General features: G+C 44.9%; 1 protein-coding gene across 1 annotated transcript; it reads right to left on the reverse strand.

Annotated features, from left to right (window-relative positions):
* Window positions 1-716: 716 nt before the first annotated feature.
* Window positions 717-9,138, reverse strand: RBP3 (retinol binding protein 3). The gene is made up of 4 exons (XM_040438371.1): window positions 6,136-9,138; window positions 3,729-3,919; window positions 1,194-1,336; window positions 717-1,089 (listed from the first exon to the last, which is right to left on the reverse strand). Exons 1-4 carry the CDS (start codon window positions 9,136-9,138, stop codon window positions 761-763), a joined length of 3,666 nt encoding a protein of 1,221 aa, XP_040294305.1. The 3' UTR covers window positions 717-760.
* Window positions 9,139-24,913: the final 15,775 nt, after the last annotated feature.

Below are 24,913 nucleotides of genomic sequence, written 5' to 3' on the forward strand. Positions count from 1 at the left end.
AGGGCTTGTTATTTTGTGTAACGATCAGTAGTTTTGTAGTTTTCTTTGGGGGGGGGGGCCATACAAAAATTTGCTGTGGGGCTCAGTCACTTTTAGCTACGCCCCTGGTATGATCCTACCTAATCCAACTTAGCTCGGTCAGCAGTTTTGCAGGATCAGAACTGCTGATAGAATCCCTTTAAGGCAGGCATCTCAAACTCGCGGCCCTCCAGCTGTTGCAAAACTACAACTCCCAGCATGCCCGGACAGCCTACAGGTATCAGCCTACAGCAGGGCATTGTGGGAGTTGTAGTTTTACAACAGCTGGATGGCCGCGAGTTTGAGATGCCTGCTTTAAGGTCTGTTTCACATAAGCATGTATGGTCCAGGACATACAATTGGTGTGATGGTAATTTGGAGCTCTGTGTTAAAAAACAGAGCTCTGACTGCTATAAAGAGATATCAAGAAGTAATCAGCTTGAACCTAAAGAAAAGGTGGTGAAAGGCGGGCATTTACTTAAGACATACACAACAAGTACAATGGACACGTTTATTGCACAAGTCAGAATGATATGTACATATAACAGGTAATCTGTATATTATTACTTAGAGAACACATACAGGAACTGGGTTTGTAGTCCAGAGTACCCTACTTTCTAAACACGTTATATAGCATGTGTGGTATGTAGTGTGAAAAGTATATTTTACATTTATTTTTATTTTCTGTTGCCCAGAAAAAATAAACCCTCCCTAAAATAAAAAACAAAACAAAAACCATCTCTTATCTACTGGCTTGTAACTGAGAGGTCAAGATTTGCTTTGCTTGCAGCAGAGCTGTTTCAGAGGGGACCTCCATGTCGGGCAATACCCCTTTTCCTTCCCAGGAATCTGTGGGTTCACCCATGGCTGACCGTGATGTAGGAATGATGAGGTAGAGGTGGGTGTCATCTACATGATAGGTCTGTGGGGGGTGGCAGCCTCCACTTGTTTTTTCTCCTATGATGTAAGCCCTTCCCAGCCTTTTCAGTACGTACACAAACTCCTCAGCGGCGCCTTCCGTCATAGAGCTGGTCAGGATGATGAGGGGTTTTGTAGAGCCATATGGAACACCTGCATAAAACATACCATAAAAGAAAAAAATCAGAAAAGTGTATCTTGCATCTAGATTGTACAATGCCCACAGTCCGCTCTCTTTCGCTTTCTCTTTACGCTACCTGCAACCTGAGACAGGCTCCAAACATCAGAAATGGCATTTGAAGCCCGACTGTAGACTTTATCTAGAAGAACAGGGGTTCCTTCATCAAAGAAATATGAACAGAGTACTGGGATGGAGTTGGTGGGACCTCCAATGTTAAATCTGGAACAAAGAACAAAATTTAGGACCATTTTGCACAATGCATGGCAACGATATTGTGGCTCACACCATAAAACTGTGATTGGAAAAGACAATGGAAGACAGGAATAAGGCATTGATATGAAGACTACAGGGCTGGCATTAGCAGGTGGCATATAAAAGTATTTTATAAAAATAAATAAATAAGCCTCAAAAATACATTGCTTGGTGGTGTCGCAGGTCCCGACGGTGAAGTGGGTACAGTTCACACAGGTAAAAGTGTTTCTTTGGATAGGACCGCGCTACCTCTGGAATCACAGAGAATCCACAATCGAAGCCAGCAAGATATTCACAAGCATGGGGAAGCAAACAGGCCAGTCAAAACCTCTCCTCCTCTCCTTTCCAGGCTTCTATGGAACACCAAAATTGCATCCAATAGTGAAGTACCGTCATGCAAGTCGGAGTAAAAACGGTTTTATTATACTCACAATGCACACGTATAAACAAGCAGTATACAATGGATCAAAATCACCCGACCCGGGTTTCGCTCGGTTGAGCTTCGTCAGGGATACCCCTGACGAAGCTCAACCGAGCGAAACCCGGGTCGGGTGATTTTGATCCATTGTATACTGCTTGTTTATACGTGTGCATTGTGAGTATAATAAAACCGTTTTTACTCCGACTTGCATGACGGTACTTCACTATTGGATGCAATTTTGGTGTTCCATAGAAGCCTGGAAAGGAGAGGAGAGGTTTTGACTGGCCTGTTTGCTTCCCCATGCTTGTGAATATCTTGCTGGCTTCGATTGTGGATTCTCTGTGATTCCAGAGGTAGCGCGGTCCTATCCAAAGAGGCATATAAAAGTACTCTACTCAGCTGTCATCCCCATTGGGGTAGATGGAGAGAACAGTAGCCCCTATGTCTCCTGTACTGTACTTATCTGCTGTATTTGTGGCATTTATTATATGGCATTTTATGATGGTATAAATACTCAGTCATTGTCCTAACCACTGGTTTAGCAGTACTTGAGCGTAATATACTAAGAACTAGCAAGCAGGGACTGTTTTAAGCTACAGATTAAGGGCTCATGGACACAACCGTATTTCTATGGATCCGCAAAAAATACAGACCGCACATAGATGTCATCTGTGTACTCTCTGTATCCATGTGACCTATCTGCACATTTTAGAACAGGTCCTATTCTTGCCCATTTTGTGGACAAGAATAGCCAGTTTTAGTGAAGGGAGTGACTCACAGGAGTGAATTGCAGAATGCATACGGAAGGTATCAATATTTCGTGGATCCGTGGTTTGCATACAGCAGAAAGGTTACAGTTATGTGAATAAGGCCTCAACTATACAGCAGTATTTGTCAAGCTGCTCCTCGGCATATTTGCCGGGTTGCGACTGGATCTCTGATGGACCCCATTATAGTCAATGGGGCCGGGCGGCTTGCCGGCAACGCACAGCTGTGCCCGGCAACAACTGTTTTACCATTAGTGTGAAACAGCCCTAAACATAAAATTTTAGATTTGGTGGATTTTAGTGTTTGCACATTGCTACACTCAACAAAAAAAAATTAAATAACGCACCCAGATAGAAATTTCAGATTACGAAAAAGTTCCATATTGTAGACTCATGGTCATGGTTCCACACTGTGATCACCTAACCAACCCAAAACACCTGCACAGATCCCTCAGTCTAGTTCAATAGGCTACACAATCATGGGGAAGACTGCTGACTTGACAGTTGTCCAGAAGACAACAAATTACAATTAAATTAACACCGGTAGGTTTATTGGGGAAACCTGTACAATTGAAAGGAGGCTTTAGTATTCTGTTGGGCCGCCTCTATCCTGGATACAAGATGAGACACGTTTGGGCATGAAGGCATACAGCCTCTGTATGGTATCCTGCGGCATACTGTGCCATGTTACAGAGCTATTGTTTTGTAGAAATATTTAGAGTAAGAATATGGTGCCATTATAAAGCACCGTACAGCGACACAGTGATCCCCTACAGCATCACAGTATGAACTGAAGGGACTTCCTGTGGATATGTCCACATAATGTTGAAAATGGATCCTGAAAATGGGTCTGACACCAGGCCTCATAGTGATTTTGAGGGGCTAATAGAGAAAGAGAATGCAACAATGGAATTTATAGCAGTACTATTTATGTGTCCAATATATTGGCAATATTTATGGCATAGCGGGTGTGTTATTGTAAATCCAAGTTAAGTCAAGTTACATTTTATGCATGGGACTACATGTGTGTGTACATGTGGAGGCGCCACATTGACTCTTTGCCACAATTGAAAGAAAGGCCAGCCACAGCTCTGCCCTAGCTGATTTGCCTTCGGAGATGTCTTATTCCAAGTGGTCACAAATTCTGGACAAATTGAACATGCCGACCTACCTCATGTCAACGATTAAGGCATTTGTATCAGAAATTTTCTTCCACACATGTTCAACTAAAAGATCTGTTACTTGGTGAAGAATTTCACAATCAGCAAACATGTCAAATCTCAAGTATCCAATGTTTTTCTCAAATACATCAGTGTGAAAGGAAAATTTTATGAGATCCTCAAACATATCAGGAGATGGTAACTGAAAAAAAGCAAATAGTATGAGAGACACCAAAAGACTTGGAATGGCGAAACTATGTCTCATGATACTTTTTAGAGCTGCTGATTAGCTGAAAAAAGATCATGTGATGCACCATATGATATCACAGAACTGAGAATTGCTCTATTTTCAGGCATTTGACACTGTGGAGGACAACTTAGTGGATGTAATTGTTCTACTGTAACTCATTTATGGCATCAAAATAAGGGCTTTCACGTGGATAGCCTAATTTTAGTAGGTCTGTATTCATGAAAGTTTTTTTTAAACCATACTCACCTAATTTTTGGTGAGACTTGAGATACATTGCAAACTGTTTTCTTTTATGTAAGCCATGGCCATAAACATATACATAGAAACATTTAAGGAATCAAACTCAATACATTGAACGCCCACCCCTGGGAACAACCCAAACACCCACAGTTTGGTGGCTGGTTTATAGAATTGTCCCAACAAAATCAGAACTGTTGGCAGGTACACAGGTGTTATCTTAGGACAGCTTCTCCCAATAAAACTCTCATGCCTTTGACCTGCCCTTTGTTTATTTCACAGTCACTATTAATTGAGACATTTCAGGGGTTAAAGTTTTTAACTGATCATGGTCGTTGTTGGATGCAGGCTGCTAGACCTCTACTAATGATCGTGTAGGCACAACTGCTGTGCCTGGGTGATCAATATGATACACGGTAAGTGTGTGATGCTGGTATGCTATGATATGTACCATTCTGCTTTAGCATGACTTCCATTATTATCCTGAGCAACAACACCAAAAATTGGTTTAGGTTACACGTGGTAGAGGTCAAAACAGAGTCGCTAACAAGCATCTTTAACTTTTACATGGATAATGATTATTTTGAACGGCATTGTAATACTCTGCAGCTCACGTTGCAAGGGAAAAGGAACAGCTGCTCTGGCAAAAGTCAGCAGTTTTGGGAGCCTGACCTGCAGCGATCAAATGATCATCGTGATCCCTCTCATACTGATTGGGTGGACTGTGATGAAGCAACGCCTTTAAAGGGAATTTGTCACCTCCGAAAAGCCTTTATATGTATAGAACGCCTACTGCTGACTCTGAATCAGTAGTTTGTATGTTGAACATACTCCCATATCCCGCTGTGCACCCTAAACCAGCCATGGAATGCATTGAGAGGACTTCTGTGCATGTGCACATAATGGAGTAGACTCCAGGAGAAGTCCTCTCTATGCATTCTAATAATATGAGCAAAGACAGGTGCACTCTGCTGTCTTCCTAAACCCTTAGCTTAGCCAACATATCCTACTGTGGAGGACATGTCTGAGTCCGAGCACCGCTCCAAGGTTTCTCAAGTAGCTCGGGTCCTAACACTCACTTAACTGTGCCGTATGGGCAATACCAGGGCCAGTGGGCGAATTACAGGAGCTTGAGGTTCGACTCACAGACAATTAACCTGTGCTTGCAATGGGAGGAGGGAGGAGTCTGCGAGTCCCACTCTAGACTGGCTGGTATGGCCCAGGACTCGCAGGTGCACCTCTCTATGCATTCCACAGCTTTTTTGTGGGTGCATTGCGGGGGAATGGGGGTGAGTATAAATTGCTGATCAGTGGCAGTATGTATTATTATACTTAATAGGGTGACAGACTCCATTTAAAGATACATACTTTTGTAGTTGTAATTTATAAAGGCCTCTTTTATTGTCCTTTTCTTCTTTTATATATAGCAGGGATCACATGTTTTCCCACAAGCTTCAGTGTACATAGTTACATTTCTATGGACTACTGTGGTCATGAAGACCATTAAAGGTGTTGCCTGCTTTGGACACTCTCTACTTGTTAGGTGGGTCAATTGCCAATAAACTGATCACAACGTGTTCAAGAGCTGACACCAGCATCGATCAGCTGTAAACTGTGGGGACAATTTCATTGCAGCACCACCACGGGAGAATGAAGCATTACACAGTACTTATTCAAATCAATGGGTTGTTTGTGTACTATAGGACAGGACTTCTAGAGCCAAAGATGTTTTTGGTAATCATTCTGTACCCTGTCCAAGAGATGAGGTTCCTGAATAGGGTTCCCCTCTATTAACTACAAATCCTTTATAGAGTATATGAAATTAATCTAGCCCAGCTGGATGTAGTTATTAAACTACCTCAGTGTCCTAGACTGCCCTCGGAAGCAATAACATTTATTAAATTACAGAGACAGTATGGTAAGGATATTACCTGCATGGGCACAACACCTGGGATGTGATCCTTGGAATTTCCTGGTATGTATATGGCTTTTAGATGGACATCTCCAGAAAGTGTCTGAAGATCATAGTTTAGCTTATCAGCTAACTCCACTTCAGATTTTAGCATTTTGTAGTCCATTTTGTCCACCAATGAAAGTAGTTTGGAGGCCACCTCTGCCCCTGTTTCTAGAAATGCATAGTTATCTGCCACCAATTTGCCTGCAGTCTGAATGACTGACGGTATTTTGGAGCGTAGGTTGATAATACGATGGGCACTATTCATAGCTTCATTTGCTTGAATAATTACATGGGGTTCAACTCCTGATACACTCCACACTTTACCAGTTACTGAACTGATCACTACTTGATTTGGAATGGATACATATAGGTGGCTTTCCCCTACTTTGTACATACCGACAGATAGGGATACTCCACCAGTCGGCTCCCCAATGATGGTTGCTCTGTTGAGATCCTTCATTGATCTTGTAAAGGTTTCAGCAGCTGATCCAGTCATGTGACTTGTAAGGATGTAAATGTCCTTAGTAGATCCATATCTTTGGCCAGCCACCACCGGCAGTGTCCAGATTTCAGTTCCGGTTGATGTGCTACGGTCATATATTGTATACAGGTGTTGCAAAAGCTCTGGGTCAAAAAAATAGGAACAGAAAATGGGGATAGCATTGGAGTAACCACCAGTGTTGAACCTCATATCAATAATAAGGGAGCTTGTGTTAACAAGCTTATTCCAAACAAGACTAACTAGTTGAGGGCCAATAGCTTTAATAATCTCTGCATCAGCCATCATGTCAAACCGCAGATAACCTATGTTCCCTGGTAACACTTCAAATTTGAATAATGCATCAATGATGTAGTTGAGTTCTTCAGGAGAGGGGACTTTTGGAGGTTTTTCTTCTAAGATTTCTGGTTCTATATCACTAAAAAAGACATGAAGTCTATGATCTCCAGAGAGCTCCTGAATATCAGAGGTAAGTTGAGATGCTAAAGACTCTAGATCTACCACAGAGCGATATCTCCCCTCAGACCACTTGTGTTGGAGGGCTTGACTAACCTTCATAGCCACCTCTGGAATAGCATAGTGGACCTCTAAAAGTTGTCCAGTTCCTTTTACCAATGCAAACACTTCTGGGTGAAATGCAATTATTTCATTAGCTTTGTCTAAGGCTTCTTCTGCCAGTACAATGGCATCTGGAACAACACCTCCCCCAAGCCAACATTCACCATTGTTATCTATAAAATTTATTACTGGTACTGTAACAGTTAATTGGGTTCCTTCCAGGTTAACGGACCGAGAGTGCATAAGAGTTCCAGATGTAATTTCACCAATGATAGTTGCCCTGCTTAATGACTGCATCAGATAAGCAAATTCCTCTGCTGCTGTGGCTGTTTTGTGACTTGTCAACACATAGACCCCTCTTTTGGACCCGTAGGGGTTTCCTAGAAGTTCAGGAAGGTTGTAGAATTCTTTGGTAGAATTGGCGAGACGATTGTATGTAGTAAAGAGACGAATTCTTGACTCTGGCTCTTGAAAGTAGGACAGAAGTAAAGGGACAGCTGAAGATGGGCCACCAATGTTGTACCTTAAATCCATAATAATATTGTCTGTGGTGGTGATTTGCTCCCAAACTTTGGTGACAATATAAGGTCCTAACTTGTTTAGAATGGAGACATCAGCAAACTGATCGAAGCGAAAGTAACCGATGTTTCCAGGAAGGATGTTAACTTTGAAAATAGTGTTAACCAAAGCCTGGAGAATATTTTCATCAGCTGGCATATCATCTGTAGAAGGATTCACTTCTGGAATTGATGGGGTGTCTGATTTTCCTCTTACTAGTAGCCTTGGGTCCTCAGTAACTGACTGAAGTTCATAATTTAACTTAGCCGCAAGATCTTCTTCAGAAATGACTGATCCGTAGTCTATAGTTGAAAGGTGCTTGAGTAAGGTTGGTATACGGTCAGAGAAAGAATAGAAGTTGCCCAAGATGTCACTGAGTTGTTGTAACACATTAGGAATTTTAGAACGTACAGACAGAATTGATATAGCTTTACTCAAAGCATCTTCTGCATTGACAACTACACAAGGGAAGACACCAGCCACTTCCCAGCTCTGGGCAGTCAAAGGACTGATAGACCTAGATACTGGAACAGTAATATAGAAATCTGACTGGCCGATCTTTATCTTCTGTATGTCCAATGAACCTCCTGCAGTTTTCTCTCCAACAAGTATGGCCCTGTTCATATGCTTAAGAATATATGCAGCATCTTCTGCAACTCCTTGGGTGAACCTGCTTGTAAGCACTATCACATCTTTATCTTTACTGTATCTCTCACCTATCAGTGAAGGCAGTGTTCGCAGTTCAGTGGTGGTATTAGAGGGGCGATGGTAAATGGTATCAATATGGACCACAGGTTCAGCTTGATATAAGTAAGAAACAACAAAAGGAATTCCAGAGATCTTACCCTGAGAGCTGTACCGTAAATCGAGGATGAGAGCAGAACTTGGCATCAGTTTCTTCCATATGTTTTTGACCATAAAAGGGCCGACTTTTTGTACCTCATCTTGACCTATTATGCAGTCAACGCGTAGATAGCCAATGTTTCCGGGAAGGACTTTATAGTTAACAGACTGCTCAACCAGGAACAGCAGCTGCTCAGGAGTTGGAGTTGTCTCTTCCTCTTTCTTCACCACTTTGTCAGCTGGCTCATATGAGACTATGAGACGAGGGTCATTCAATGACCCCTGTACCCCAGCTGTGAAGACATTTGCCAATGTATACGGATCTGAGATATGTAGAATTTCCCCACTTTTTATTGCTTGCTCAATGGTCTCTTGCATTCCTACCAGGTTCTCTGGAAAGCAATAATTATCCAGCAGGATTTTGGCCATGTCCAGCATGAGTGAAGGTTGAAACACAGGGTTGCTGCAGGCATTCCAAATTAATAGTATAAATATCAGTCTCTGATAGCAAGGAGACATATTGTTCAGAGCTTCAGTCCGAATGTTCCTGTCTCCACCACCGTATTAAGACTCTTCTTCTAGGACTGAGAATGAAGAATTAGATCATGACAAGGAGTAGCAAATTCTCTTTTATCTCTGCTAAACCTTTAATCACATTAATGAAATGATGAGCATCAGCACAAGGGTATTTCTGGGAAAACAGAGTGTTGCTGTGAGCATCTGTTCCTGTAACTTAGTGAGAACATACAGTAGCTAATGTACCACTTTATACTTTATGTAATTCCTAAGGTTGCTGAATGGTTTGCTAATTCGTACAATTACAATGCTGGAGATCTAGAAGTACTTTATTTAACCCAGAAATTAATGCTTTTATTCTCCCTGGCATAGTGATGATAAATATGTCTACACTGTGTAGTGTATGAAGTTGCAGACCAAAATTGTTGACCATGAGTGAATATTGTGTGTTAATGCTTAAGCACCTGTTTAGTATTTTTATTTTATTTTTAGGACACAATCAGGGATATAGCTTTTAGTATCTGCTTAGGGTTTTTACACACAGAGAACTGATTATTTTAGTTCCCAGTGACAGTACAGAATTGGGCTTCTACGAGAGTGATCCGATGACTGCCAGAACATTTAACCACTATCTCTCACAGACAGTATCCTTGACCTCTATATTACCATATTGTTGTGTTTTGGCATGTTATTTTGTGTACTGTGGTATGCCATTTTATATCAGTTGTGGTGTAGATAGTATTGTATGTAAGTCTAACATACACTTGAACTTGAACTGTATTTTGGATGTACTGTACCTTTAAGACTGTAGACGCAAGCATGTAGCTTTGCACATCCTAGTCGGGGGCGAAGATTTTCATTCTAGTTAGGGTGAGGTCAAAAGAGGAGGAGCTGGAGCACCTTGTGGTCAGTCAGCTAATGTGTGTATGTTAGAGAGCTGCCAAGCCAAGTATTTTTTTTAGCAGTGAGGAGGATCCGTGGTTGGAGCCTGGGCCTGCTGAGAGAGGTAGGTGGTTAAGGCAGGGCGTTGCTAGGATCTCAAAAGATCCGGGGCCCAAGCCCCAATGAATATGGCCCAGTTCTCTAAGTTGCTACCCCTCTCCCCCCCCACACACTGCATTTTGCTGTACTTGCTATACAGCAGCACATACATCTCACCTCCAGTGCCTCCCAGGTGATGTCTCCTCCAATGTAGATCTTCTCTGCCATCATCTTCTCCATTTGGTCCGTACAACTTCTCTCAGCCACTTCTAGTCTCTGCAGAGTGTAACACACAGACATCTTAGCCTCCTCACATTTCTATCATCTCCCAACCTGGAGTCCCCCAGTGTTATCCTGCTGCTCACTGTGCCCCCCAATACCCCCAAACACTATCCTGAAGAAAAATTAGTGCTCCCATAGTAATACTGCCCCCTACAGTGCCCAACCGTGATAACGCTCCCCAAGAGTGCCCCCATTAGTAGAAGAGCCCTCCAGTATTAATAATACCCTCACAGACCCCTCAGTAGTAATAATGCCCACCATAGTGCTCTTAGTAGAAATATAGAAATAAGGTGGATCTATAAATCCCTCCAATAGAGCCCCCAGTAGCAATAAGACGCTTAATGTCCCCTGGATTTGCAGTGTCCCCTGTAGTTATATTCCTCCCTCCACCATACAGTGCCATGTAAATAACATGACCCCCTCCCCAGCCACCTCCAACACACAGTTCCATGTAAATAACATCCCTCCCTTCAGCTCTAACATACAGTCCCAGTTAAATAACCACAACGCCCAGCATTGTTCTGCTTCTCCCTTTACTTACCTCTTCTCATGTAACTTCTTCCCCCAGGTCTTCTCGTCTTCACTGCAATCCTCTCCTGCACTGGTCACATGATGGTGACATCATCACAGGTTCTTCTCAACCACTGCTTGTTTTACTGGACACATGACCTGTGATGTCACTACAGGTCCTTCAGCTATTCCACTGCATTAGATTCAATTGTATTGCCCTCCTGAGGACGGCAATACAGTTGTATCTAGCAGGCAGGCAGGACATTCTGGGCCTGGGACAAAACATCAGGGACCCAGGCCCCTAATGTTTTAACCTAGCAATGCCCCTGGGTTAAGGACTACCACCTATACTGTAGACCTGCTCTGACCTGCTGCTGCTGACTAGTGAACACTTTCCACCAGTAAGGAGGCTACCCTGAGTAATGCCTGAAGAGTGTAGTAAGCCTAAACCTGATACTCTGCAGGGAGTAGTACCCAGAGATTGTGACTCGGCCAGTCCATTATGTCCTGCAACCATCCCACTAAGTATGCATTGTGGACTGTGAATAGTGGCTATGACAAAGTGTACCATTTTCCATACACTGTGGAATGAGCAAGGAACTGTCTCGTGGTGACCCCTCGATAAGCCTGTAGTGAAGAGAGAGTTGCAGAGTGTCTGTCCTGATGCTAGGGGCAACCGAGTGCTATGATTACCCTTATAAAAGTGTCCTCTTCTATGACTACTGCCAGTGGAGTCATTAAGCATACCGCACATAGAGACTGTTCTGTTGCTGTTGATAACCACCAACTCTGTGTCACATATTTATGTTGCTGTAACTGCCTAGATTTGTCCCACAATTATGTGTGTAACCAATATGTTTGTGTAACATCCTGAAGTATGTCACTAAAAGGTAGGAGACACCGTTGACACTACCATATCTGCTATACAGAGACAATATCCCCCTCTGGCATTCCTCACCTGGTACGTGAGCTCATAACATCTTAAAGGGCCCTGCTACAGTACCTGCGCAAGCTGCAACTGGCGTCACGAACTTATACACATATACACTGCGTGCAGAATTATTAGGCAAATTAGTATTTTGACCACATCATCCTCTTTATGCATGTTGTCTTACTCCAAGCTGTATAGGCTCGAAAGCCTACTACCAATTAAGCATATTAGGTGATGTGCATCTCTGTAATGAGAAGGGGTGTGGTCTAATGACATCAACACCCTATATTAGGTGTGCATAATTATTAGGCAACTTCCTTTCCTTTGGCAAAATGGGTCAAAAGAAGGACTTGACAGGCTCAGAAAAGTCAAAAATAGTGAGATATCTTGCAGAGGGATGTAGCACTCTTAAAATTGCAAAGCTTCTGAAGCGTGATCATCGAACAATCAAGCGTTTCATTCAAAATAGTCAACAGGGTCGCAAGAAGCGTGAGGAAAAACCAAGGCGCAAAATAACTGCCCATGAACTGAGAAAAGTCAAGCGTGCAGCTGCCAAGATGCCACTTGCCACCAGTTTGGCCATATTTCAGAGCTGCAACATCACTGGAGTGCCCAAAAGCACAAGGTGTGCAATACTCAGAGACATGGCCAAGGTAAGAAAGGCTGAAAGACGACCACCACTGAACAAGACACACAAGCTGAAACGTCAAGACTGGGCCAAGAAATATCTCAAGACTGATTTTTCTAAGGTTTTATGGACTGATGAAATGAGAGTGAGTCTTGATGGGCCAGATGGATGGGCCCATGGCTGGATTGGTAAAGGGCAGAGAGCTTCAGTCCGACTCAGACGCCAGCAAGGTGGAGGTGGAGTACTGGTTTGGGCTGGTATCATCAAAGATGAGCTTGTGGGACCTTTTCGGGTTGAGGATGGAGTCAAGCTCAATTCCCAGTCCTACTGCCAGTTTCTGGAAGACACCTTCTTCAAGCAGTGGTACAGGAAGAAGTCTGCATCCTTCAAGAAAAACATGATTTTCATGCAGGACAATGCTCCATCACACGCGTCCAAGTACTCCACAGCGTGGCTGGCAAGAAAGGGTATAAAAGAAGAAAATCTAATGACATGGCCTCCTTGTTCACCTGATCTGAACCCCATTGAGAACCTGTGGTCCATCATCAAATGTGAGATTTACAAGGAGGGAAAACAGTACACCTCTCTGAACAGTGTCTGGGAGGCTGTGGTTGCTGCTGCACGCAATGTTGATGGTGAACAGATCAAAACACTGACAGAATCCATGGATGGCAGGCTTTTGAGTGTCCTTGCAAAGAAAGGTGGCTATATTGGTCACTGATTTGTTTTTGTTTTGTTTTTGAATGTCAGAAATGTATATTTGTGAATGTTGAGATGTTATATTGGTTTCACTGGTAAAAATAAATAATTGAAATGGGTATATATTTGTTTTTTGTTAAGTTGCCTAATAATTATGCACAGTAACAGTCACCTGCACACACAGATATCCCCCTAAAATAGCTAAAACTAAAAACAAACTAAAAACTACTTCCAAAAATATTCAGCTTTGATATTAATGAGTTTTTTGGGTTCATTGAGAACATGGTTGTTGTTCAATTATAAAATTAATCCTCAAAAATACAACTTGCCTAATAATTCTGCACTCCCTGTATACTGACTCACTGCATAGCATGCCCACTGACCCAGTGTCCTGCTCTTTGCATCAAGTGGCGTCACGAACAGGATCGGATTGAATTGTGTGTCCATCCCTAACAACAGAACTGCATCCAATTGTACGCAAAAAAACGGACTTTAACCGTATGTTTCACAGTATAATAAGGGCTGAAGATTGTGCAAAAAATTGCTAAAAAAGTGACTCTTACTTGTATTGCTGTGCCAAGAAAGCGCTGGACGTGCGCTACAGCATTCACAGAGTTAATTCGGCATTGTGGAATTCGCCATATTCGTTTAAAATGGCGGTTCATCTTCATGCCCAAAGACAAAGGAACAAAGGAACGCCCTCTCAGGAGCGCGAAAATGCTGTCTACACCCCCCAGAAGCGGGAAAAACTAGTGACACCCCCTCAAGAAAGGTGCGAAGATGTCGAATACGCCCCTTCAGGAGCGGGAAAAATAGAGACTGCCCTCCATGAACTTGTCATTGGGACCCGAGGTGATAAAGACTCCACCCTCTGTGCCCCTCCCTTAGTTCTGGGAATCAGTGTGTTCCGGAGAACAACAACCATGGCCTATCCACGTCCTAGGTGGAACGAGATGTCCATCGCTGGAGAGAACAGCCGCTGGAGATCCAGGTCTCCCAGCTATTGCAAAGACACCTACCCTGACGAGCATCCAAAAGGAGCCGGAGAAAATCGTCGCTGATGCCCCGATCCCTGATGTGAAAAGCCAGGAGTGATTCAAGTTCCCGGAGGCCGCGGATTCCTCCGCCGACTCAAGTGCCACCGCGGAAGGAGACGTGCCCACCGGAATGGAAGTTGACGTCGAGCCATACACCGCAGAGGCCGTCGCCACTGTCACTAGCATCCAGTCTGTGGCGCAGACGAAGATGGAGCTGCAGGATCGTGACCAGGGGACACCGGAACCGGCCGCCCGGCCGCGACATCAGGTAGGAGCAACCCCGCTCCCTGAGGCCCATGCCCGCACCGAGTCCGTCCCTGCACCGCGTCCAGAGGCCCCGATCCCTGCCGTCAGGCCCAAGCCTGCATCGTGTCCCGCGACACCCGCCAACGTCACCGGACCCCAACTGCACCGCTGTCTGTGCATCCTGGTGCGGTGGAGGCGGCTGGAGATTCCACTCCACCGCCCAGCTATGAGAAGCTCCGCAGCCTGAACCCAGATGTCCCGCATGAGATTACTGCTTTCGCCCAGACCGCATGGGAGTACAAGTCGGCGGTTGAGGAATGAGTGAAGCAGGTGATCGATGACCCCCAACCAGGCGACCCCAAGTTAGCTAGAAGGACCAGAACAGTACTATGGTTCTCGGTGGAGCGAGGTGTGGGATTCCTCCAGGACAATTATTCCGAGACTGAGGTATTTGTGGGCTGTCGTTCAGTGAAACGCCACTATTTGCCCCAGGAGAGACACAATCTGTACGTGGGGGACCAAGTAGAATACACCCCCATGAGGTCCATGCAGGGACTCTTTGCTGCAGGAGTCACCCTGTTGCAGAAACCACTCTCCCCTGCCGTCCTGCGTGCAGGACCAGATGCCTTCAAGAAACCCCGGATGGCCGCTTGTTATTTAAAGAAAAAGTTCAACCTGCACCAGCACCACTAATACCGGACCTGTCACCACCACCAACCTTGAGAGTGGGACAAATAAATAACAGTGTCCTGACATTCAACCCCAAGGTGCAGCCGTGTTTCATGCCTCCATACGCACTCCCTTGGAAGCAGCCCCAACAAACTGCGCCAGGGCTCCCTGAGCCTCTACAGCCAGAGATTCTGCCACTACCTGCACCGGCTGTGGATTCCGGTCTGCGGCAAGCTGCTGCAATGTTCTCCAGGCTGTCGGTACAGCCTATCCCTACTGTCACTGGTAGAGGGCGGTGGCGCACCACCACCAACACTACTTTGAGCTACCAGCAGAGGCTAGAACATCCTCTAATGAAGTTCAGCAGCTCCAATAGTGATGAGGAGCTGGACACCTACCTGTAAGGTGTCCCCACTACAAGAAAAACAAAAAATGACATTGTTCTGGGAGCCACTCCGTGGACTGCTACCTGACGGGTGAGGACCTGTTTGGCATTTGTGTGCTGTTTTAACCGTTTTGTTCCAGGTTGCCATTGTTTGTCCTCATCCAGATGGTCATGCTAGTTAGGACTCCCCCCATCAGCACTTAACCCCTAACATCCAAGTTACCCGTTTTATCCCCTTTCTCAGGTTACTTGATAGCCTGTTGCTGCTATTAAATATTTTAACCCTTTGGATTACAATTAACTCTTTTGCCCTGTGGATTGCAAAGAACTTTTATCACTTTCCAGAGGATTCTGCAACTTCAAGCACTTCCAGGAATAAGGACTCAAGTTATTGTTGAGCCTATCCTTGCACTTATTAAATTTGCACTATTTTATATTAAATGTTTCACTGCAACATAAAAGCTTGCACCCAAAGAAAAGACTCAAACGTGATACCTGAGCTCTTTGTGCCAAAAAAAAAGACTCAAACGTGATACCTGAGCTCTCTGTGCCAAAAAAATGACTCAAACGTGATACCTGAGCTCTTTGTGATTGTCCTATTATGATAATTTTGCACTATTGTATCTGTTTACAGTTATGTAACGTTTAAATAACATGCCCATTGTGTGTATTACCCTTCTAGGTGCCGCAATGTGAATTTATGCACTGTTCAGAATGATTGCACTTAACCATTGCACTGATTGCACAAATGTCGCAATTTACTTAAAGTGTGCCTTTTCACAGCTCTTGTTCTCTCCCCCCTTCATACGGACATTGAATACTAATGGCCTACACCTGGTGATATATACCCATAGGTACCCAGGGTAGGACCAAGTGGTAAGTCCAGACAGGTCCAGTAATAACTTCACAGGTACCCCTGCTGCTTCGGGAATCATTAGAAGGCCTAGGCTGCTCCTTCCCACTTGTTTTATGTTCTGGATTGTTCCCATCCGGAGGTGTCTCATTTCCAGGAGAGCACAGGATTAAAAGCCCTCCTCCTGTGACTAGCCAGAAGACACGGAGACGATACATACCTCCCCTTCTGAGCCTTTTGCCTAAGGTAAGGCGCCTCAAGCCTTAGAGCCATATACTTAGCTTCCTCATAGACATCATAGTGATCGTGCTACAAGCCAAATTTCTTCAGGCTATGGTGCAGGGAAGGGAATACAGGATAAAGCCACCCTTCTATTTACGGGCTTTGCATTACACAATGGTGGGATTACGGAGTAAAGACACCCCCATACTTTATTTGATATTGGTGGACGATATACGAAGTCAGTCAGTAATGTTTGCTTTGTGCAGTATTAGGTTACCTGGTTATACCAAGAGAAGGAAACTGTGTGTTGGACACCTTACTCTAGCGGGCAGGAACCTCGAGGAAACCGTTAAATGTTTTGTCTATGTAATGTCTTATCTGTATATTCATGCAGCACGTTGTATTTATTGGGTACCCAGAGCTTATTCCTCAACCGTCTACCATGCGCCGAGGATGGCTTCACTTAAAGTAAAAGGGTATGTAACATCCTGAAGTATGTCACTAAACTTCTGTTCCCCTGCTTCATAGTGTTAGGTATATGCATATTGTCATCTGGTATAAGTTTGCATCACTCTCTCCATAATGTGCATTTTCCAGTCCTGTTATATTGTATATTTGCTGTAATTCTCAATGTACACCAGCAGGTGGCAGCAATATGTAAGCAGACCATAGTTAGTTAATAGATCTAGGCTGGAATAGTCCATTCCAGGCTAGCTCCCCCCTTTCTGAGGAGGAGTGGAATGTTCCCACATCCTACTTCAGGGGGAGGAAGGAAAGTTCTAGGCAGTGTGTAGCCACCCCCCTGCTGGGGTAGGCTGTGTTAGTAGGAGCTCCCAGAAACAGTTATCCCAACCAAGGATTCAAGCCTCTGCTGAGGCCCAAGATCAACCTTCCCAGCCTGAGTCCCTTACCTCAGCTGGTGGACAAAGAAAGCAGCCCTTCACAGACGTATAGATCTCCAGGAAGACAACACCATTCCCTGCGAGCAGTTCTGTAAGTAAAGATCCTAAGACAAAGAGAAGATAAATACCTCACCAGCTAGTCAGACCCAAACCAAGCAGACTAAAGACAGGGCAGAAGATAGATACCTGCCAGATTCTTCTAGGCATATGATCAGATGCAGAATACATATAAATTCCTGCCACATATTGCCAAAACCTGCTGGACCCTAGACTATTGCTGTATACTTGTATGGATCAAAGCTGCATATCATATCACCAAGTAAAGACAAGTTGGACCCTATTATCTGTGTGGATTCCCATCATTCCTCAATTACTCCTATTAACAGCACTCAATTTGTTGCATGTGAGCCAGGATACAGGAGTCCAGCCGTACCACAGGTAGGAGACATCGTTGACACTACCATATCTGCTATACAGAGACAATATCCCCCTCTGGCATTGCCCACCTGGTACGTGAGCTCATAACATCTTAAAGGGCCCTGCTACAGTACCTGCGCAAGCTGCAACTAGCGTCACGAACTTATACACATATATACTGACCCACTGCATAGCATGCCCACTGACCCAGTGTTCTGCTCTTTGCATTTGTGCCCTCTGATAGATTGTAAGGGCTCTTTGAGATAAACGATCTCAAATGCACCCCTGCACCAGCCTGAAAAAAGGGCCGCAACACTGAAATTGTCCGTGTGCTGTGTGCATTTTTTTCAAACCCATTTACTTAAATGAGCGAGTCTGGCACAAAATTTTGACATAAATGGTACATACTGAGCAATGAATTTGCCCACTGATTATAACAGGTTAGTGTAAAGTGTGTATGCTGTCCTATCTACTCTCGACAGCACATGGACATAAACTTCACTTAAGTAGATGAGCTCTCAGCACTTTCTTGTTACCTCAGTCTGAGTAGACTGCTATTCAAGATAAAGTTTTCTGAGTCTGCACCATCCTCAAGTAGGGTAATGTGTAGTGGTCATGGGACACAGTGCCATCACATAGATGATGAATAGAGAATCACATTCTTTTATGTTCTCCTTATACACCAGAGATTTTAACTCTTTGTGGTATATCTCTAGGTTATACCACCAATGTCCAAATGTTGGGGTTACAACTGCTATGAACCCTGCTAATTGCTAGAACAAGTGGCAACAGCAATAGGAGGTAATTTCTCCTGTTGACTTTGCTTAACTTCTCAACTATTCTGTGATTGAATATAACAAGGCAACTATGCAACCTTCAAAGAACATGGTGCAGACAGGAGACCAGGTTGCATGCTTCTTTACTACAGTGTTATGGATCAGCAAGTGGGGACCCACTGTGCCAATTAACCGGTTTAGTGTTGGGCTGACCCTAAGGGCATTATTTCTGTGCTCCCTTGGTATTCACCCTTTAACCTCTGTACAGGGATATGACCTTGGCTGCAGGGAAGCAACCAGACCCCAACCTCATGGGATAGTCTCATTTAGGGATGAGCGAATCGACTTCGGTACCTCTTGGAACCGAACCCGAGTTCGAGAAATGTTTTTTTACAGTACAAATTAATTTATGAAGTTATTACTGCTCCGAACAGTATTGGAACAAACTTTTTTATGCAAATCGACTTCGGATGTTTCATCAGAAGTCGATTCGCTCATTCCTAGTCTCAATGTAAATAGCAGCTGGCCCACTAGGGTCAGAGACTCCGGTGCAGGCACCAGGAGCATAGGATATAGAGAAAGCTGCAAAACCACAGAAAAACTGCAGGAGCAGTCTCAAAAGTCACTAAGGCTTAAATGCAGGTTACTAGATGCAGACTGCAGCTTAGATTATTGTACGTTGATTGCCATCCTTATGTATGCATACAAAACAGTATTGTAAATTTCTTTGCCTTTGCAACTGGCCATCATATCACTCAAAAGAGTGAAGAGGTTAGACTAGAGGCTCCATCAAAGGTTTCTTAAAAACACAGTGTAAACAGTGAGATTAATCGTAATTAATTCAGGTAATTAGGATTTGCCTTCTTTATCCTGGTGTTACATGGGTACACATCTGACACCATGTTTCATGACCAATAGAATTTAGCCTAGGGTTAACGTAGAACATGAACTTTTCAACCTGTCAAATGACATAAAGCCGATAAGCAGTGTCCTGTAATCCTCATTCTAGACATACGGAGAGCTGATGGCTTTTGTATATGGAAAATAAAGTAAACTTGATGAGGTAAACAGGAGGAAAAAAATCTATATCTAAAATATCATAAAGAATAAATCACAAAAATACAAAACACTGTGCTGCGATTTTACAACCAGGGTCCGTTTTAAAGGGGTATTCCAGCAGAAAAAAAGCTTAGCCATGGGCTGCAAGTGCTTAAAAAACAATAACAGAGCTTGCACTCACCTCTCCGATCTTACACTGCTGACGCTCCGAAAGCGCGTGGGTCTCCACTGCACTCCACTTCTATCACCTGTCATACAAGGCAGAAAATGGCTGTAATGCCACTCAGCCAATCACCAACTGCAGCAATGACCCTCCCTCAGCCATTGATTGGACAGGACAGCAAGTGGAGCGCACCGTTGGAAACGCAGTAGCAGGGAATCGGTCAGTGTTATTTTTGAAAGCAGTTGCAGCCCATGGCCAAGCTTTTTTTTTTTATTGTGCTTCATTGCCCCTTTAAGGAAATGAGGATCTAACAGCATGAAGTGCTTATCTATATACATAGATATAATCACACATACAAATATTTAATTTGGCACACAATGCTATAGTCATTCAATATAATGGGCACATAATACTGACAATCATTTCCATATGGTATTATATCATTCTGAGTCATCTAGGGTACTGACAGGCTTATATATTATGTTGACTGATATTATGAGGCTATTTTGTAATTTGTATTTTCAGCTATGGGGGCCGCTCACCTGTGCATTAGGATGTGCTAACTTTGTTTTTTGTCTTTGCAGTGTGCATTTGGATGCGTGTCTGTCTCCATTGTGGTCGTGTACTCCTGACCAGCCCATCTTTCCCACAGTGTGGTATACAGCTGAAACCTGCTCTCCCTGTATTCATTGGAAGCCTGCTGGCACCAGGAGAAGAAGCATATAGAAGTGGGTTCAGTATATATGTGGAGCCTGCCTTTTCTAACTTCATTGGAGGCAGGTTGCCACCAGGAGAGGTAACATTTAGCATAGGTTCCTGTCCAAAAGAGGTCACCTTGCTGTGATGGTGTCACGGTAAGTGGGGATAAGAGGAACACCAAATAAACAAACAGCGACAGGAAAACAGACTAGGCCTCAAAGCTAGGGAAGAGGGAATGGTAAGCTCCTAACAATCCCTGAGCCTCTCCCTGACTGCTGACAGTATGAGCAAGTCCTGATGGTGAACGAACTCATATGCTGGAACCTAATGTAGTGTCCCACTAGGTAAATGTGGACACTACACAAGGGTCAAATTGGTCACGTTATTCTCCATCTCCTGTGGAGTATGGCCATTGTATTTTATATGATGTTTTATGTGATTTTCCCTGTGTATTTCCTGTATCAGGCCTGGTAGGGGTAGTTCCTCCTCCTAGACAGTAGAGGGAGCTAGGGAACCCCTAGTATATATAGTTAGGTCCAGACAGGAAAGGGGAAGGCAGTGTAGTCCAGGAGGCTAGTGAGTGCAGTCTAGCCTGCCTGAGGTTCCTGAGCAAGGGAAGCTCAGAAGCTTGCCACCAGGAGAAGAGGTTACCTCCTGAGAAACCTGGTTCCTAGAAGAGTACAGAGCAGAGCCATTATTCCAGCCAGACAGAGAGCTGAAGGGCAGCAGGATATATTCAAAGCAAGGAGTCATATACGAGAGGAAGTTTTCCCTAACCAAGGATAAAGCCAGCAATAGGGCATACGGGCCTTGGGATAAAGACAGACAGGATTCTGAGGAAAAGTGCAGCCTGATCTGTAAGTGTTTTAACCCTCTTGCAAGAACATTGTACCTGCCAATTGATGTAAAGCCTGCATGTGACTACGTCTTACATATGGAACTCTGACCAAAGACTGTAAATAGTTAACTGTTTCAGTAAAAGGAAGTTTTGGTTCACTGCAACTTGTGTTCCTCACTTATTACTACCATAAATCGGTGTGCCACCGTTACCGGCACTGGCGTCACGAACTTAAAGGGATCTTGCCACCGGCACATTAAACCTGCAACACCCAGGGCACCTCACCTACCATCGGCCTGGTCCCTATACACAGAGAGTGCCCCAGAGGACCCCTGTGCCAGCCTCTCCATCACTGCTGTACGCCTGCCCAGAGTCTTCTATAAACTGTGAGTACCAAAGACACCCTCGGTTAGTGACTACCCCTGTGACCTCACATTCGCAACACCCTGCAGGGCTGCGTACTGCATATTTTGGCATCTCGAACAGAATTTACGGATTATTCCTACGCCATTGGGGAATTTAAACTGTTTGCCATTATTGCCTATAAAGCGATAAATGCCCTATCTGTTTATTTGAAAAAGTTGGGCCAAAGAACTGTGAAAATCGCGGTGTGAAAACTGTATATTGTGGACTGTTTGCCGCTTCTTAAGTCGCCGCTTGCTGTCAGTGAATGGACAGCCCTATGTTTAAAGATGGCCGCTTAAACTGACCGGACTATCGGTGCGCCTCGTTGTGTCTGTTTGGCGCGAAAAAAAGAAAAGAGAAGGTACCGCCCAGCCTGCGAAAGGAAAGGTACCACCATGTCTGTAAAGAAGATACCGCCTACCTTGAATCCCGGAGCTCAGAGAGGCCGCGCCTATCTCCTGACACTGCGCGTGGGACCTCCGCATGACGTAATCTCGTGCCTCGCGAGACCTGGACTGCGCATCACCGGAGTAAGTAAACTTTCGATACGAACCGATTCCTTTATATTCGAGCACCGGGTGAATTCTGATCTTGCTGGAAAGCTGGGGGGAGGTCCCTCGTTAGCAATAAGAGACTTAATCCAGGGGAGAGCACATCCAATTCAGATCTTGGCCTGCTCCGCCGCCCCTTAAAGGGCCATACTCACTCCATAGTTACCCTTAGCAACGCTTGAGCAAGCGAAGCCAGCGTGTGTCGGACTACAGAACTTGCCTCCAGAGACCACGCCATGTCCGCGCCTGTAGAAGCGGAGCAAGTGGCCTCCGATATACCTGCAGAAATGCACGCAGATGATAACCGGGCGCCTGCCGCTGCGGCAGCATCTAGCCTGATGCCACTGACCATGCTATATTATTTCAGGGCCCCCTGGTTCCCGCGATATTCCGGGGAAGCCCATAAATTGAAGGACTTTAGAGACCAGATCATGGTCTTATTCCGGCTCTATCCTATCTCCGCTGAGCAACAAATGGAGATCCTCTTAGCACAGTTAGAAGGGGCCGCCCGCAGGGAGGTCATGTCATGGCCCCGTTCCAAAAAGAATAGCCTGGAACAGAGCTTTGATCACCCCGGCACCACGTTTGAGGCCAGAACGGTGTCAGAAGTTAAGATGCGATTTTTCAGCAGGAAGCAACAGCCTGGTGAGTCACTCCGTGATTTTGCTTTGTCCCTGCAAGAGACCCTGAGGGCTGTGGTTCAGGTAGACCCCCGGGAGGCTGAGGACCAGGACCAGACTCTAAGAGAGCAGTTCATTGCGGGTGTAAACACTGAGCACTTAAAGGGACAGCTGAGGATGCTGTCGGCCCAACACCCCAATTGTGCGTTTTTGGACTTTAAAGAGCTGGCCATCAGTATCCTAGGTCAAAACCCACTCATGGGGCCAGCGGCCTCCCTTGAACCTCAGGCCTGCCAGTCAAAGACTATTAATGTGAGGCCGTCCGGAGCCAGTCAAGCCACCCAGGCTCCAGTAACAGATGTGGTGGCGGCATTAATGGAGCAAGTTAACCATCTCACTAAGAGCCTGGAAAAGGTGTGCAGGAAAATAGAGGAATGGGAAAGACCATTGTTATTGGAAGACGAGAGCCCCCTACCTCAACGGCTCCTCCCGCCTGCATATAAAGAGGTATACCCCAAAGAACCTGATGGACGACCGAGTTACCGGTCTAAGAACCACAAGCAGCCTGTCTGCCACTATTGTAAAAAATATGGACATACTGAATCAACGTGTTGGCAGTTAAACGGGCCACCCCCAAAGCCGAGGTCCGCCCCTCGGGAGGTAGAACAGTAGGTCCAGAGGATTCCAAGTTGGATGCCCAGATACGTAGGATCTCGTCCAAAACTTAACATATGCATCAATGGGATACCTTTTGAAGCCCTGCTGGATACTGGGTCTCAGGTCACCACCATCCAACGACCCGCCTTTGACAAATTTTGGGATTCAAGTCTCCTCATCCAGCCACCAGAATCCTGGCTGGATATCATTGCTAGCAACGGCAAGCCGGTGAAAGTCCATGGGTACTGGGAACCTACCCTTCAGGTGGGAGAAGCCACCTTACCACAGCAAGGTGTGATTGTGGTGCAAGCCGGAGATAAAGGGGGACACCCCGTGATCTTAGGGACTAATGTATTTAAAAATTGTTACTCCGAGGTACTTGAGGCATTGAACCAATCCATACGTTCAGCTTCACCTGCTTCTAAAAGAGTCATTCAGAAGACTATCAGTGTGCTGTGTGCTCAGCAAAAATTTGCAAATGGAAAAGGAGAAATCTGTACTGCCCGGATCCGGGATAACCGGCCGGTAATCCTGCCACCGAATTCCCAGATCATCCTGTGGTTCCATGCCGTGCTAGGTATCCAGGGCCAAGACTATTAAGCCCTAGTGGAGCCCATCCAAATTGAGAATCATCCCTTCTACGAGCAGCCAAGAGCCTGGTGACTGTATCTCAAGGTAAAGTGCCTGTCCGTTTGATTAATTTCAGTAATCACCCTGTTACTCTCTCTAAGCACTGCCCTATTGCTCAGCTTTTCCAGGTATCCTTCCAGGATATTATCCGTCTGCCTGCCACGGAGACGTTTCAAACAGCACAAAGCAGCAACGCCCCTGCCAGCGCCTCTTCAGTATCCTGGTGGGTAGAACTTCATGTGGAGAATGGATCTACCCCGAAGGACCAAATAGAGGGAGTCCTGAATCTGGTGAAAGAGCACCACAAGGCCTTTAGCAAGCACTCCACGGACTACGGAGAGGTCAGTGTAATCAAACACACCATACCCACTGGCTCTCATCCTCCTATTAAGGAGAGATACAGACCCATACCACCTACTACCTATCAGTCCGTAAAATAGATGATACAGGAGATGAAGGACTCTAATATCATCCGGGACAGTCATAGTCCCTCGGCTGCGCCCCTAGTTCTTGTTCGTAAAAAAGATGGCAGCATTAGGTTCTGCGTGGACTATAGAAAAATCAATCAAATCACCCACAAAGACGCTTATCCGTTGCCACGCATCGAAGAGTCTTTGA

This window comes from Bufo bufo, chromosome 6 (assembly GCF_905171765.1).
Source record: "Bufo bufo chromosome 6, aBufBuf1.1, whole genome shotgun sequence".
Classification (NCBI taxonomy): domain Eukaryota; kingdom Metazoa; phylum Chordata; class Amphibia; order Anura; family Bufonidae; genus Bufo; species Bufo bufo.